We start from the raw sequence: 18,380 nt of genomic DNA, 5'->3' as shown, positions 1-18,380 counted from the left end.
CAAAAAAAATGGCAAATGGCAGCTGGGGTGAATTGCATGGCGAGGATGGTTCAAAACAGGCTCCTAGGGGCAGGGCTGAAGTCGTGCAAAGCTAGAAAAAAGTCTTTCATCAATGAGAAGCAAAGAAGAGCCAGGCTGAGATTTGCAAAAGACCATAAGGATTGGACCGTAGAGGACTGGAGTAAGGTCATCTTCTCTGATTAGTCCAATTTTCAGCTTTGCCCAATACCTGGTCATCTAATGGTTAGACGGAGATGTGGGGAGGCCTACAAGCCATAGTGTCTCACGCCCACTGTGAAATTTGGGGGAGGATCAGTGATGATCTGGAGGTGCTTCAGCAAGGATGGAATCGGGCAGATTCGTTTTTGTGAAGGACGCATGAATCAAGCCACGTACAAGGTTATCCTGGAAGAAAACTTGCTTCCTTCTGCTCTGACAATGCTCCCCAACCGTAAGGATTGTATTTTCCAGCAGGACGATGCTCCATGCCACACAGCCAGGTTAATCAAGGTGTGGATGGAGGAGCAGCAGATCAAAATCTTGTCATGGCCAGCCCAATCTCCAGACCTGAACCCCATTGAAAACCTCTGGAATGTGATCAAGAGGAAGATGGATAGTCACAAGCCATCAAACAAAGCCGAGCTGCTTGAATTTTTGCACCAGGTGTGGCATAAAGTCATCCAACAGCAATGTGAAAGACAGGTGAAGAGCATGCCAAGATGCTCTAAATGACAATATTTTTATTTCGGAATGTGGGAGAAATGTTGTCAGTAGTTTATAGAATAAAACAAAAATTTTCATTTTACTCAAATGCATACCTATAAATAGTAAATCCAGAGAAACTGATCATTTTGCAGTGGTCTCTTCATTTTTTCCAGAGCTGTTGTTATGTATGTGTATATATAAAGGTGCATCTCAATAAATTAGAATGTCGTGGAAAATTTCATTTATTTCAGTAATTCAACTCAAATTGTGAAACTCGTGTACTAAACAAATTCAGTGCACACAGACTGAAGTAGTTTAAGTCTTTGGTTCTTTTAATTGTGATGATTTTGGCTCACATTTAACAAAAACCCACCAATTCACTATCTCAAAAAATTAGAATATGGTGACATGCCAATCAGCTAATCAACTCAAAACACCTGCAAAGGTTTCCTGAGCCTTCAGAATGGTCTCTCAGTTTGGTTCACTAGGCTACACAATCATGGGGAAGACTGCTGATCTGACAGTTGTCCAGAAGACAATCATTGACACCCTTCACAAGGAGGGTAAGCCACAAACATTCATTGCCAAAGAAGCTGGCTGTTCACAGAGTGCTGTATCCAAGCATGTTAACAGAAAGTTGAGTGGAAGGAAAAAGTGTGGAAGAAAAAGATGCACAACCGAGAGAACCGCAGCCTTATGAGGATTGTCAAGCAAAATCGATTCAAGAATTTGGGTGAACTTCACAAGGAATGTACTGAGGCTGGGGTCAAGGCATCAAGAGCCACCACACACAGACGTGTCAAGGAATTTGGCTACAGTTGTCATATTCCTCTTGTTAAGCCACTCCTGAACCACAGACAACGTCAGAGGCGTCTTACCTGGGCTAAGGAGAAGAACTGGACTGTTGCCCAGTGGTCCAAAGTCCTCTTTTCAGATGAGAGCAAGTTTTGTATTTCATTTGGAAACCAAGGTCCTAGAGTCTGGAGGAAGGGTGGAGAAGCTCATAGCCCAAGCTGCTTGAAGTCCAGTGTTAAGTTTCCACAGTCTGTGATGATTTGGGGTGCAATGTCATCTGCTGGTGTTGGTCCATTGTGTTTTTTGAAAACCAAAGTCACTGCACCCGTTTACCAAGAAATTTTGGAGCACTTCATGCTTCCTTCTGCTGACCAGCTTTTTAAAGATGCTGATTTCATTTTCCAGCAGGATTTGGCACCTGCCCACACTGCCAAAAGCACCAAAAGTTGGTTAAATGACCATGGTGTTGGTGTGCTTGACTGGCCAGCAAACTCACCAGACCTGAACCCCATAGAGAATCTATGGGGTATTGTCAAGAGGAAAATGAGAAACAAGAGACCAAAAAATGCAGATGAGCTGAAGGCCACTGTCAAAGAATCCTGGGCTTCCATACCACCTCAGCAGTGCCACAAACTGATCACCTCCATGCCACGCCGAATTGAGGCAGTAATTAAAGCAAAAGGAGCCCCTACCAAGTATTGAGTACATATACAGTAAATGAACATACTTTCCAGAAGGCCAACAATTCACTAAAAATGTTTTTTTTTTTATTGGTCTTATGATGTATTCTAATTTTTTGAGATAGTGAATTGGTGGGTTTTTGTTAAATGTGAGCCAAAATCATCACAATTAAAAGAACCAAAGACTTAAACTACTTCAGTCTGTGTGCATTGAATTTATTTAATACACGAGTTTCGCAATTTGAGTTGAATTACTGAAATAAATGAACTTTTCCACGACATTCTAATTTATTGAGATGCACCTGTACACTGGCAGCCAAAAGTTTGGAATAATGTACAGATTTTTCTGTTTCGGAAGGAAATTGGTACTTTAATTCACCAAAGTGGCATTCCACTGATCACAAAGTATAGTCAGGACATTACTGATGTAAAAAACAGCACCATCACTATTTGAAAAAAAGTCATTTTTGATCAAATCTAATCAGACCCCATTTCCAGCAGCCATCACTCCAACATCTTATCCTTGAGTAATCATGCTAAATTGCTAGTTTGGTACTAGAAAATCATTTGCCATTACATCAAACACAGCTGAAAGCTATTTGGTTTGTTAAATGAAGCTTAACATTGTTTTTGTGTTTTGTTTTTGAGTTGCCACAGTATGCCATAGACTGGCATGTCTTAAGGTCAATATTAGGTCAAAAATGGCAAAACGAAACAGCTTTCTCTAGAAACTCATCAGTCAATCATTGTTTTGAGGAATGAATGCTATACAATGCTTGAAATTGCCAAAAAACTGAAGATTTCATACAAAAGTGTACACTACATTCTTCAAAGACAAAGGACAACTGGCTCTAACAAGGACAGAAAGAGATGTGGAAGGTCCAGATGTACAACTAAACAAGAGGATAAGTACATCAGAGACTCTGATCTAGTTTGAGAAATAGACACCTCACATGTCCTCAGCTGACAGCTTCATTGAATTCTACCCGCTCAACACCAGTTTCATGTACAACAGTAAAGAGAAGACTCAGGGGTGCAGGTCTTATGGGAAGAATTGCAAAGAAAAAGCCACTTTTGAAACAGAAAAACAAAAAGAAAAGGTTAGAGTGGGCAAAGAAACACAGACATTGGACAACAGATAATTGGAAAAGAGTGTTATGGATCTTAACCCCATTGAGCGTTTGTGGGATCAGCTAGACTGTAAGGTGCGTGAGAAGTGCCCGACAAGACAGCCACATCTATGGCAAATGCTACAGGAAGTGTGGGGTGAAATGTCACCTGAGTATCTGGACAAACTGACAGCTAGAATGCCAAGAATCTGCAAAGCTGTCATTGTTGCACATGGAGGATTTCTTGATGAGAACTCTTTGAAGTAGTTTAAGAAGTTCTGAACATTTTCTTCAAATTGTAATTTTTCACGTTATTAATGTCCTGACTATACGTTGTGATCAGTTGAATGCCACTTTGGTGAATAAAAGTATCAATTTCTTTCCATAAGAGCAAAATCTGTACATTATTCCAAACTTATGGCCACCAGTGCATATATATATATATATATATATATATATATATATATATATATATATATATATATGCACTGGTGGCCATAAGTTTGGAATAATGTACAGATTTTGCTCTTATAAAATACTGATATATATATATATATATATATATATATATATATATATATATATATATATATATATATATATCAGTATTTATACACGATCAGCCACAACATTAAAACCACCTGCCTAATATTTAGGGGTGTAACGATCCATCGATCTGGATTGATGCATCGATCCAATGTTATCGATACAATGCGTATATATCGATATAGATATTTCTTTAAGATGCAACTTTATTTTAATACTCTCATGTCATCCACTTCCGTACGCATTTCCGTCAGGCGATGAAGCAACCTTATTACATTAATTTCACTTTATGAGTGCTAAATATGCTTTTCATGTGGAACAAGGATGTGCGCAGGATTTGTGAAGCCAAACTGCGATCTATCCGTGCACGCGCGTCAACCGAGCTTCCCGCAAAACACGAGCTCCAGACCATTGACAGGATCCGTGCGAGTGCATCAACCGGGCACTCTTTAAAATGTGAGCTCTTGTGACAAACGCAGAGTGGCTCACATGCGCAATTAATTCGGGCTTCCATCAATATCGTTGCGCATGCGACCCATTTGAATTTTACATGAGAATTTGCTATTTAAAAGTACCAGGGAGCAGTTCAACCATCATGGGAAACGTCTTGACAACGGCGACATTATGAACATTATGACGAGGGAAAGAGAAACACCTGCTCAGCTCCAGCATCAGTTATAAGACTTTACACATCAACACCCTTACTAACATTTATTCCAGTTAACTGTAACAGAATCTTTCATTACAACTGTGGAAGTTGTAGACAAGAAAACCACAGATACCGCACGGATAGTTGGAAACAAGTCATGGGTATGTAAGTACTTTGAACTGGACTAAACTGAAATATTAGCTGTCATCAAATGATTGATGATCACTTGTGTGTGATGTTATTTTTTTATATTATTATCTGTATAATGTTTTTCAACATCTGAAGTACCTTATTTTGTTGTGGATGTCCCAATGTGGACACTAAATCTGCACTTTTCAGAGAGCTCAATAAAATATTTTGTTGCATTTGAGGGCAAACATTTTTTAATTGATTGTGTAAAATAGGCACATAATATCGGAATATCGATCGCAGGGTCCTGAATCGAATCAAATCGGAATCGTATCGTGGCAGACTTTGAAGTATCGGCAAATATCAGATCGCAGGCAAAGAGAAGCGATTATAAGATCATATCGTGATGAAACGTCCGATTAACACCCCTACTAATATTGTGTAGGCCCCCCTCCTGCCGCCAAAACAACGCTAACCCGCATCTCAGAATAGCATTCAGATATTATATTCTTCTCGCCATAATTGTACAGAGCGGTTATCTGAGTTACCGTTGACTTTGTCTGTTCCAACCAGTCTGGTCATTCTCTGTTGACTTCTCTCATCAAGGCATTTCCATGCGTTTGATTTTTTTATTATATATTTAATCATATTCTGTTCTAGGCCTAGGTATACATATTATTGCATAAAACATAAGAAATAATTATTTGGAAGGAGGTTTTATCTTAATAAATTGTTTAAAAAGAAGTATATGAATATTTTTTTATGATTAGAAAACATGCCCTCATAAACAAAATAAAATGCCCCAGAAAATCAAATCCAGGGGAAAAGCAATTTTTTCACACTGGTGTAAATACACCTTTGCCATAACAATGCACTATAGGTAATGCAGTGTCCACTAATATCCACAGTAACTTCTAAAAAGTAGCTAATACTTCCGAATATTCATTATATTCACATTTTCTATTTTGTTTATGTTGATAAATCTTATGTTTGGTGCATGTTTAAATAAATGTTTATAAATTTTTTCAAAATGTTTGAAAATTGTAATCAATATTGTTTGGTCTGTTGGTGGACTAAAATCATATGCCATTACTGTCAGAGTTAAATGAATTCAATGAATGAATATGTAAAGATTAAATATGACATTTAAAGGTCACAAAACTATGACTAAAACAAAAAAACTGTAAAAATGAACTCTCTCTCTCTCTCTCTGCAGAGACCTGCTCACAGTTTTCAGGTGAATATGAAGTTGGAGGTGGTGGACAGGAGGAATCCGGTTCTGATCCGGGTGGCCACAGTGGTCAATACAGATGACCATCGACTCCGGGTGAGAATCAAGTGTCTGCCAGATTTTGCACATTTGCACATTCAGTAAATTATTACCCTGATTTACTGAAGGTTTGTTTGTGTAAAAACACGTGAAAACTTGATAGCACATGCAAAGAAATGTCAGAGCAGATCTACTAACGTAGTCTGTAGAGGATTGTGTCTTATAGATGTGCAAAATAACACGTTTTGTCAGTTTTTGCGTGTTTCCCCAAAATGCGGCGTGCCTCCAATATTGAAAAAATAAAGGGCGGTGTCGATTCAAATGGATCAAATTGCACCTGCAAGGTGATTTATCAGGCCTGAACGACATTTCAGAAACAGAAATTGCGAGAGCAAATACGAATGAAAGGCAGGTATTAATCAAATCCGCGCTGTGCGATTTGGCAAAACAATGACTTTAATGTGATATTTAAATTATTTCTTATGGATTTTTTTTTTTTTTTTATTCTGTTATTTTAGAACTAGAAATCATAACTGATAACATATTGATGATCATACAACTCTTTTAAATCTTAAGATAAAATAGCCTACTAACAATTTATGCCCTAATTATGTCTTATTTCTGTGTTTTAAACATTGCTTTTAACTAGCGAAATATTTTAAGTGGTGGTTCTCTCCACTGCTCGATCGAAGTGGGCCGGCCTGTACGCAGGGGTACCCCGAACAGGTGTGTCTTCATCCTGCGAAATGAGCAGCAAGCGCAGGTTCTGTCTTGTGCAGCCCCTGTGTATCTCTCATACAGTGCTATAACATTGTCAAGATAATTGCGGTTTGAAATTCAGATTTTATTTTAGTATAAATCAGTGGTGCGATGGCTGCCATTAGCCATATCACTCTGCAGCTCTTGCCTGGTTGCCCACTAAAGCTAAGCAGGGTTGAGCCTGGCCAGTACCTGGATGGGAGACCTCCTGGGAAAACTGTGATTGCTGCAGGAAGAGGTATTAGGGAGGCCATCAGGGGGTGCTTACACTTTGGTCTGTGTGGGTCCTAATGCCCCAGAATAGTGACGGGGACACTATACTGTAACAAAGCACCATCTTTCGGATGAGACGTTAAACCAAGGTCCCGACTCTCTGTGGTCATTAAAAATCCTAGAGCACTTCTCGTAAAGAGCAGGGGTGTATCCCTGGTGTCCTGGCCAAATTCCCCCCATTGGCCCTTATCTGTCATGGCCTCCTAATAATCCCCATCCCTGAATTAGCTACATCACTCTACTCTCTCCTCTCCACAAATAGTTGGTGTGTGGTGAGCATACTGGTGCACTATGGCTGCACATTGGTGGTGGTTGAGGAGAGTTCCCCTATACTATGTAAAGTTCTTTGAGTGTCTAGAAAAAACTATATAAATGTAAGGAATTAATTAATTTATGGCTTAATGTGTACAGTACATAATATTGTGTTTTCTGCTTTGTGAATTATGAATTGAGACGATTTAATTGAAACATTCCAAGAGAAGAGTGTTATAGTATTCATTAATTACTCTTACACTTTTTAAATAGCAGGGCCTTTATGATGATATCATATAATCCTATAAATAAACATATACTGTATATACAGTACTGTGCAAAAGTTTTAGGCACTTGTGAAAAATGTTGCATAGTGAGGATGTCTTCAAAAATAATGCCATAAATAGTTTTCATTTATCACTTAATGTCATACATAGTCCAGTAAACATAAAAAAGGTGTGACCACCTTTGCCTTTAAAACAGCACCAATTCTCCTAGGTACACCTGGACACAGTTTTCCTTGGTTGTTGGCAGATAGGATGTTCCAAGCTTCTTGGAGAATTCGCCACAGTTCTTCTATATATTTAGGCTGTCTCAATTGCTTGTCTCTATATGTAATCTCAGACTGACACAATGTTCAGTGGGGGGCTTTGTGGGGCCATGACATCTGTTGCAGGGCTTCCTGTTCTTCTATTTTAATCTTTTCTTTTTGCAAAAGTAATGTTTGGGAGTCTAACATTTATATTTCCTATTGACACACTAAAGCTGAAGATATAAATAACCATCTTAAGACAAATGCTTTTGTGAAACATCTTATGTGACTTTTGCACAGTACTGTATGTGTGTGTGTGTGTGTGTATATATATATATATATATATATATATATAAAATTTCTTATATTTCTCTAGAATGTAATGTAATTAATGCTCAGTTTCAGAGAGAGTAAGTATTTACTGTACAGTGCATCCGGAAAGTATTCACAGCGCTTCACTTTTTCCACATTTTGTTATGTTACAGCCTTATTCCAAAATGGATTAAATTCATTATTTTCCTCAAAATTCTACAAAAAAATACCCCATAATGACAACGTGAAAGAAGTTTGTTTGAAATCTTTGCAAATTTATTAAAAAATAAAAAATGAAAAAAAATCACATGTACATAAGTATTCACAGCCTTTGCCATGACACTCAAACTTGAGCTCAGGTGCATCCTGTTTCCACTGATCATCCTTGAGATGTTTCTACAGCTTGATTGGAGTCCACCTGTGGTAAATTCAGTTGATTGGACACGATTTGGAAAGGCACACACCTGTCTATATAAGGTCCCACAGTTAACAGTGCATGTCAGAGCACAAACCAAGCCATGAAGTCCAAGGAATTGTCTGTAGACCTCTGAGACAGGATTGTATTGAGGCACAGATCTGGGGAAGGGTACAGAAAAATGTCTGCAGCATTGAAGGTCCCAATGAGCACAGTGGCCTCCATCATCCATAAATGGAAGAAGTTTGGAACCACCAGGACTCTTCCTAGAGCTGGCTGCCTGGCCAAACTGAGTGATCGGGGGAGAAGGGCCTTAGTCAGGGTGGTGACCAAGAACCCGATGGTCACTCTGACAGAGCTCCAGCATTTCTCTGTGGAGAGAGGAGAACCTTTCTGAAGAACAACCATCTCTGCAGCACTCCACCAATCAGGCCTGTATGGTAGAGTGGCCAGACGTAAGCCACTCCTCAGTAAAAGGCACATGACAGCCCGCCTGGAGTACTCTCAGACCATGAGAAACAAAGATTGAACTGGCAAGCGTCATGTCTGGAGGAAACCAGGCACCGCTCATCACCTGGCCAATACCATCCCTACAGTGAAGCATGGTGGTGGCAGCATCATGCTGTGGGAATGTTTTTCAGTGGCAGGAACTGGGAGACTAGTCAGGATCGAGGGAAAGATGAATGCAGCAATGTACAGAGACATCCTTGATGAAAACCTGCTCCAGAGCGCTCTGGACCTCAGACTGGGGCGAAGGTTCATCTTCCAACAGGACAACGACCCTAAGCACACAGCCAAGATAACAAAGGAGTGGCTCCGGGACAACTCTGTGAATGTCCTTGAGTGGCCCAGCCAGAGCCCAGACTTGAACCCGATTGAACATCTCTGGAGAGATCTGAAAATGGCTGTGCACCGACACTCCCCATCCAACCTGATGGAGCTTGAGAGGTCCTGCAAAGAAGAATGGGAGAAACTGGCCAAAAATAGGTGTGCCAAGCTTGTAGCATCATACTCAAAAAGACTTGAGGCTGTAATTGGTGCCAAAGGTGCTTCAACAAAGTATTGAGCAAAGGCTGTGAATACTTATGTACATGTGATTTTTTTTTTTTTCTTTTTTTTTTTCTTTTTTTATTTTTTTTAAATTTGCAAAGATTTCAAACAAACTTCTTTCACATTGTCATTATGGGGTATTGTTTGTAGAATTTTGAGGAAAATAATGAATTTAATCCATTTTGGAATAAGGCTGTAACACAACAAAATGTGGAAAAAGTGAAGCACTGTGAATATTGTGAGTATTGTGTGAGTATTAACTAAAATTTCAGAGAGTTTTATTGTAATTGAAATAACAAACCAATAACTTGAGTATGTTAAACTTTCACCTATAGGGGGTCGAGTTGTCTTTAATGGAAGATTTTAATAATTTATTAGAAAAAGCTTTGTTAAGCCAATACTAATTAGCCACAATTACTGGCTTAATATTGTTTAATAAATTTGAAGTATGATTTCTGAAATAAAGCATTAATTACATTAATTAGTTAATTAGTAAATTATGGCTAAGATAGCCTTATTCTACATTCAGTTAGTTGTTAATTACTGTCTAATTAATTAATGCTTAACTAGTACATTTTTGTGAACCCTTAACCCTATAAAGCCGTTTGTATCAAATATGTTACACAGCATTTGACAGCTCCCGTTTCACTCTCTGTTCAAGCCAAACAACCTATGGTATGTTAGTTTCCCATGTTTATGGCACCATCTAGTGCTTATTTGTGAAAATAAAGTGGTTTCAATGTTTATATCGATATATTTAAAATGGTGGCGTACTTGCGCGAAAAGTGACTCTTAGGTTGGGATAAATGACAGCTTATTTTAATAAAGTAAAAGTGACAGTAATGATTATATTGTTACTGATATTTTAAAATGAGTATTTGCTGAATATAAGTAACTTGTGTTTGGTTAAAATTTAGAATATTATTTTATTGAAAGCCCCCTTAGAAATCCAGGTATCAAATATGATAGACAAGGCCAGGGGTTGGCAACCTTTTGACATGGAGTGCCATTTTTTATTTTCCTGGTCAGTGGCTGTGCCGACAAAAAGAACAAACAAAACAAAATAAAAAAAACATTCAAATGTATGTGTGATGGACTCGACATGGAGGCGAAGGTAGAATCCATATGCAAGAAGTTTATTAAACACAGCAAACAAATCCAAAACACAGGGAGGAGACTTAATCGTTGAAGCTGGCAAAGTAGTCGTTATCAAATAATCAGTCCAACCAGGCAAACAGAGCAAAACAGTAATCCAAAAATCAGTAATCCAATAAAGCAGGCACAATGGTCACAACAATAAGGCAATGAAACAGGCAATAGGAAAAAAATGCTTGGTAGGGCAGTGAAACTGGCAATACTTCTCAAAGTAACAATGGAAGGCATGCTATTTATGTAGTGTAAATAGGAAGTCACCATAGAAGAAATAGTTCAATGTTAGTATTCAGGAGAGGGCTCCCTCTGGTGGTCGGCTGAATGAATACCAGCCTCATTCGTTACAGAACCCCCCTCCCCCCTTCTATGAACAACTCCTGGTGTTCTCCTTCGGGGTCGTCCCCTTGGTCGTGGTGCTGGACGATTCGGGTGCCCTTGGTGAAAGTCATGAATCAAGGATGGATCCAGTATGTCGTTGGCGGCTACCCACGATCTCTCCTCTGGTCTGTAACCTTCCCAGTCCAGCAGGTACTGCATCTGGCCCCCTCTACAACGAGAGTCCATGATCTCTCTGACCATGTAAGCAGGTGATCCGTTGATCTCCAATGGAGGAGGCGGCTCAGGATCCATGGTTCCGGGGCCAGACGTCGGGTGGACCGGTTTCAACAATGACACATGAAAGGAAGGAGAGATGCGGTAGTTAGCAGGAAGCTCCAATCGGTATGTTACATGATTGATCTGTTTGAGAATCCTGAACGGACCAACATACCTGGGGCTGAGATTCCTGCAGGGTAGCCGCAACTTGAGATCACGTGTAGATAACCAGACCCTCTAACCAGGCTGGTAGTCGGGGTGGGGACGCCTCCGTCGATCAGCTTGGATTTGTTGGGCCCGGATGGCCCACTGCAGTCTGAAGTGCACACTATCCCACACCTGCTCGCTCCACCTGATCCAGTCATCCACTGGCACCGTAGAGGGTTCACCTGACAAAGGGAACATAGGTGGTTGGTAGCCCAGCACACATTGGAAGGCAGTGAGTCCAGTGGAGGAGTGAGTGAGGGACTTCTGAGCATATTCCGCCCATGGGAGGAAGTCGCTCCACTTATGTTGTTCACGACTGCAGTACGACCTGAGAAATCTGCCTATCTCCTGGTTCAGCCTCTCCACCTGTCCGTTTGCTTGAGGATGATAACCAGACGTGAGGCTGATGTTGATGTTTAGCTGCTTGCAGAAGGCCTGCCAGACTCTGGAGGTAAAATGTGGTCCCCGATCTGACACTATGTCTTCTGGCAAACCATAAATCCTGAAAACTTGGTGGAAGAGAGCATTTGCAGTCTCCATGGCAGTGGGTAGACCTTTCAAGGGGATTAGTCTGCATGACTTAGAGAAACGATCAATGATAACAAAGATGGTAGTATACCCTTTGGAGTTTGGCAGATCTGTGATGAAGTCGACGGACAGGTGGGACCAGGGTCTCTGAGGAATAGGCAGTGGTTGTAGAAGGCCGGCTGGCAGTTCTCTGGGGGGTTTTGACTGTGCACAAACTTGAGTGAACATCATTGAGTGAAGGCCACCAAAATGAGTTATGTACCAGGCTAATCGTCTTCTGGATGCCAGGGTGTCCAGTGCTGAGGGAGGAGTGGATCCATTGGATCGTTCTCTGGCGTAGAGTGCATGGTACATCCTGTTTTGTTGGGGGGCATTCTGGTGTTGCAGGGTCTGTCTGTTGGGCTCTTTGGATTTCTTCCATGATGTCCCAGCTTACGGGTGCGATGACTGAAGGTGGTAATATGGATACATTTTGAGGTATGTTGTGAGAAGGATCATGGTGATGGGAAAGAGCATCAGCCTTGCAGTTCTTACTGCCAGGGCGATAGGTGACTGTGAATTGAAATCTTGTGAAGAAGAGTGACCTCTTGGATTGATTCGTTTTCCTTCCTTGATGTATTCGAGGTGTTTATGGTCGGTGATTACTTGGAATGGATGAATGGAAGCCAGTGGCACCACTCTTCTAATGCAGCCTTCATGGAGAGTAGCTCTTTGTTTCCAACATCATAGTTCCTTTCAGCTGAGTTTAGTTTATGTGAAAAGAAAGCACATGGATAAAGTTTTCCAGGGTTACCGTGGCGTTGAGAGAGAACTGCCCAGATGCCGCAGTCTGATGCATCCACTTCCATAATGAACGGTTGGTTAGGATTGGGGTGCTTGAGAATGGGGGCGGTCATGAAACTTGTCTTGAGGGTTTCGAAGGCTTTTTGAGCAGAGTCACTCCATGGTAGTTTGCATGGTTTTCCTTTGAGCAATGACGTTAAAGGGGCAGAGGTGAGACTGTAGTTGTGGATAAGCCTCCTGTAGAAGTTCGCAAAGCCCAGAAAACATTGTAGCTCCTTAACGGTATTGGGTCTTGGCCAATCCGTGACTGCCTGGATCTTGGAGTTATCCATCTCGACACCCCTATGACTGATTATATACCCTAAGAATGTTGTCTGGGTAGTGTGGAACTCACATTTTTCTGCTTTCACGTAGAGTTGATGTTTCTGTATGCGTGAAAGGACCATCTAAACATCTTTGTGTTGTGCCTTATCTTGGGAGTAGAGGAGTATATTGTCGATGTAGGCGATGACACACTTGTTGAGGAGGTCTCTGATAATCTCGTTAATGAACGACTGGAACACAGCTGGTGCGTTGGCCAGGCCATAAGGCATCACCTGGTACTCATAGTGCCCCCTAGTGGTGATGAAAGTGGTTTTCTACTCGTCTCCTTCTCTAATACGAATTAGATTGTAAGCGCTTCTCAAATCAAGCTTAGTGTAGATACGTGCTTCATGTAGTTGTTCTAGAGCAGATGGAACAAGAGGGAGTGGGTACCTGTACTTGATTGTTACTGTGTTCAGCCCTCGGTAGTCAGTACATGGACAGTCCCTCCATCTTTTTTCTCAACGAAAAAAAAACCTGCTGCAGCTGGTGAGGTGGAAGGACAAATGAACCCTGAAGCTAAACCCTCCTCGACATAGGTTTCCATGGCCATGGTTTCAGGTCTTGATAACAGATAGGCCTTGCTTCTGGGACGTGCCATGTTGGACAGTAACTCTATAGCACAGTCCCATGGACGATGAGGGGGTAGTTGTGTTGCCTTGATCTTGCTGAAAACCTCCGAAAACTCAGAATATTCCTTGGGAATCTTGACTTGAGCTTGAATCTCAGGACTCTCGATGCTAGTGGTTAAACATGGCATGGTGACAGTGACTAGTCTGACCATTGTTTTAACTCACCCTGGTTCCAGGAGATGATGGGATTGTGGACAGCCAGCCATGGATGACCTGGGATGAGAATATGCTTAGGTGAGTTGATGACATAAAGAGATATGGTTTCTATGTGAAATAATCAAATTCGTAGTGTCACTGGAACAGTTTGGCGAGTGATGCCTGTGCCTATGGTGCATTATCCAATAATATTCTTGGTACTCACTTTTGTTCTTGATTTTTAATATTTCTTGCCTTTGTGAGGGCATGCAGAGTTTTGATGACTCCTTTCACCACAGTAGTAACACAGTCCCTCCTTATGATGACGATCACGTTCTTCAACAGAAACTCTTGTATAGGCGATCTGCATAGGTTCAGGAGCTTTGGGGCACGCCTGGGCTTGACTATGGACTGATAGTTGTAACTTGGGGCTAATCTTAGAATGTGGTGAGTTACGCAGTAAATTATCAATCTTTACAACCAAAGAAATTAATTCAGTGTGCGTTGAATCCTCACCCTTGCATGCAAGTTTGGCCTGCAGATTGTGGTTCAGTCCCTTTCTGTCTTGAGTGCGATATCATTCCATCCACTTTGTGCTGCTAGTGTCCTGAAGTGTATGGCAAAGTCAGCTGCTGAACGTGAACCCTGGCATAAATGAAGCAGCTGAACAGAGACATATTTACCTCCCTCTGGGTATTCAAACACTTCATGGATCTGGGAAGCTAAGTAATCAAATTAAGTTTGGAGTTGTCTGTCAGTCTCCCAAACCGCAGAAGCCCAATCTAATGCTTTAACCGGTAAGCAACTTCATCATAAATGCACATTTCTTCTAATCCTGGATGAATGAAGGTTGGAAAAATATATTCTACACTGACATAGAAACACCTTACATTTCTCAGGTGAACCATCAAACTTATCAGGAGGAGCGAATCTTATCGGTGTAGCTTGTGGGGATGGAAGAGAGCGGATGTAGCGGGTGAGGCTCCCATTTGCAGCTCTTAGGTTGTACAGTTGCTCTTGGTAATTTGCGAGATGTTTGCTCTGGTAAGCGAATGCAGCCTGGAGCTGAGAAACTTCGGCTGGATTCATTAGTGGTGAAGTATTCTGTGATGGACTCGATATGGAGGCGAAGGTAGAATCCATATGCAGGAAGTTTGTTAAAAAACAGCAAACAAATCCAAAACACAGGGCAGAGACATAATTGTTGAAGCAGGCAAAGTAGTCATTATCAAATAATCAGTCCAACCAGGCAAACAGAGCAAAACAGTAATCCAAAAATCAGTAATCCAATAAAGCAGGCACAATGGTCATAACAATAAGGCAATGAAACAGGCAGTGGGAAAACCGCTTGGTAAGGCAGTGAAACTGACAATACGTCGCAAAGTAACAATGGAAGGCATGGCTATTTATGTAGTGCAAACAGGAAGTCACCATAGAAGAAACAGTTCGATGTTAGTATTCGGGAGAGGTCTCCCTCTGGTGGTCGACTGAATGAATACCAGCCTCATAAGTTACAGTATGCGATTTTCCGAAGTATGAGTCCACTTGTGAAAATATTTTTATTTTGCATTTTTCTAATTTAATCATTTATTTTTCATTACAAATTATATTTTCAGCATAACAGTTTGAGTGAAAATTTTGTGCAAAACCTGATGATTAGGATATAATCATGATCCTGCATGTGAGAGGAGCAGGCTATTTGATTTGTATGTCGTTTTTCGCACCTGCATTCCAATCTACATCTTGATGTAATCCTTCCTCATGATCACGCACCGTGACTTCATCAGCTGAATGGGAGACTATACACTATTAAAGTGTGACGAGACTCGCGCTGTGCGTGCAAACCATTCACGCATCAAAAGCTATCAACTATTTAGCCCTTTTCGGTGGATCGCACTTGCAAAATCCTAAAACTTTATTTCCAGGTTTAATTTATATTTTGAATAGACTTGAAAAGATTTTTGAACCCTACAATGTGGATTTATGTTTTGTCTTTTAATAATTGAATGTAATTTTGAGTGTGAGCATGGTTTAAGGAGGGTGTACCTGTATGCTGGGTTGGAAATCTCAAGGATTAATATTTTATATATTTTTATTTATTTATATATATATATATATATATATATATATATATATATATATATATATATATATATATATATATATATGTGTACACAGTTGTGCTCAAAAGTTTGCATACCCTGGCAGAAATTGTGAAATTTTGGCATTGATTTTGTCTTTTATTTAAGGATAGTGATCATATGAAGCCATTTATTATCACATAGTTGTTTGGCTCCTTTTTAAATCATAATGATAACAGAAATCACCCAAATGGCCCTGATCAAAAGTTTACATACCCTTGAATGTTTGGCTTTGTTACAGACACACAAGGTGACACACACAGGTTTAAATGGCAATTAAAGGTTAATTTCCCACACCTGTGGCTTTTTAAATTGCAATTAGTGTCTGTGTATAAATAGTCAATGAGTTTGTTAGCTCTCACATGGATGCACTGAGCAGGCTAGATACTGAGCCATGGGGAGCAGAAAAGAACTGTCAAAAGACCTACGTAACAAGGTAATGGAACTTTATAAAGATGGAAAAGGATATAAAAAGATATCCAAAGCCTTGAAAATGCCAGTCAGTACTGTTCAGTCACTTATTAAGAAGTAGAAAATTCAGGGATCTCTTGATACCAAGCCAAGGTCAGGTAGACCAAGAAAGATTTCAGCCACAACTGCCAGAAGAATTGTTCGGGATACAAAGAAAAACCCACAGGTAACCTCAGGAGAAATACAGGCTGCTCTGGAAAAAGATGGTGTGGTTGTTTCAAGGAGCACAAAACGACGATACTTGAACAAAAATGAGCTGCATAGTCAAGTTGCCAGAAAGAAGCCTTTACTGTGCCAATGCCACAAAAAAGCCCAGTTACAATATGCCCGACAACACCTTGACATGCCTCACAGCTTCTGGCACTTGGAGTGATGAGACCAAAATAGAGCTTTATGGTCACAACCATAAGCGCTATGTTTGGAGAGGGGTCAACAAGGCCTATAGTGAAAAGAATACCATCCCCACAGTGAAGCATAGTGGTGGCTCACTGATGTTTTGGGGGTGTGTGAGCTCTAAAGGCACGGGGAATCTTGTGAAAATTGATGGCAAGATGAATGCAGCATGTTATCAGAAAATACTGTCAGACAATTTGCATTCTTCTGCACGAAAGCTGCGCATGGGATGCTCTTGGACTTTCCAGCACGACAATGACCCTAGGCACAAGTCCAAGTTGACCCTCTAGTGGTTACAGCAGAAACAGGTGAAGGTTCTGGAGTGGCCATCACAGTCTCCTGACCTTAATATCATCAAGCAACTCTGGGGAGATCTCAAACGTGCGGTTCATGCAAGATGACCAAAGACTTTGCATGACCTGGAGGCATTTTGCCAAGACGAATGGGCAGCTATACCACCTGCAAGAATTTGGGGCCTCAAAGACAACTATTACAAAAGACTGCACGCTGTCTTTGATGCTAAAGGGGGCAATACACAGTATTAAGAACTAAAGGTATGCAGACTTTTGAACAGGGGTCATTTCATTTTTTTCTTTGTTGCCATGTTTTGTTTTATGATTGTACCATTCTGTTATAACCTACAGTTGAATATGATTACATAAGAAATAAAAGAAATGTGTTTTGCCTGCTCACTCATGTTTTCTTTAAAAATTCTCCAAGGGTATGCAAACTTTTGAGCACAACTGATATATATATATATATACACACACACTACTGTTCAAAAGTTTGGGGTCGCTTGCCTGAAAAGTTTCTCATGATCTTAAAAATCTTTTGATCTGAAGGCGTATGCTTAAATGTTTGAAATTAGTTTTGTAGACAAAAATATAATTGTGCCACCATATCAATTTATTTAATTACAAAACGAAAATTTTATTTAAATTTTTTTTTTTTTTTAAATGGATGACTTGGACCGAATAATTAAGAAAAGCAGCCAATAAGGGCCCAACATATATGGGAACTCCTTCAATACTGTTTAAAAAGCATCCCAGGGGGATACCTCAAGAAGTTGGTTTAGAAAATGCCAAGAGTACATTTCTGCTAAATCTAGGCAAAGGGTGGCCACTTTGAAGATGCTAAAATATAACATAGTTTAGATTATTTTTTTAGTCACAACATAATTCCCATATTTCCATTTCTATTATTCCATAGTTATGACTTTACTATTATTCTAAAATGTGAATAAATAAATAAATAAATAAATAATGAGTAAGTGACCCTAAACTTTTGTATATATATATATATATATATATTTAATAGGTACACCTGTACATCTGCTTATTCATGCGATTATCTAATCAGTCAATCATGTGGCAGCAGTGGGTCAGGAGCTTCAGTTAATGTTCACATCAACCATCAGAATTGGGAAAAAAATGTATCTCAGTAATTTAGACTGTGGCATGATTGTTGGTGCCAGATGGGCTGGTTTGATTTTTTCTGTAACTACT

General features: G+C 40.2%; 1 protein-coding gene across 4 annotated transcripts in view; it reads left to right on the top strand.

The window, feature by feature from the left end:
- The window catches only part of l3mbtl3 (L3MBTL histone methyl-lysine binding protein 3), a 158,405-nt gene that overhangs the window by 46,849 nt on the left and 93,176 nt on the right, over window positions 1-18,380 (top strand). For all 4 annotated transcript variants that reach the window (XR_007892052.1, XR_007892051.1, XM_051644830.1 and 1 more), the window contains exon 14: window positions 5,830-5,940. Coding sequence is in view for 2 of the 4 variants with exons in the window: in XM_051644830.1 (XP_051500790.1) it covers window positions 5,830-5,940 (111 nt within the window). In the remaining 2 variants the exon portion in view is untranslated. The remainder of the gene's footprint in view (window positions 1-5,829; window positions 5,941-18,380) is intronic.

The sequence above is a fragment of the Myxocyprinus asiaticus genome, chromosome 19 (genome assembly GCF_019703515.2).
Source record: "Myxocyprinus asiaticus isolate MX2 ecotype Aquarium Trade chromosome 19, UBuf_Myxa_2, whole genome shotgun sequence".
NCBI lineage: Eukaryota > Metazoa > Chordata > Actinopteri > Cypriniformes > Catostomidae > Myxocyprinus > Myxocyprinus asiaticus.
This window is presented reverse-complemented; position numbering and strand designations above follow the sequence as displayed.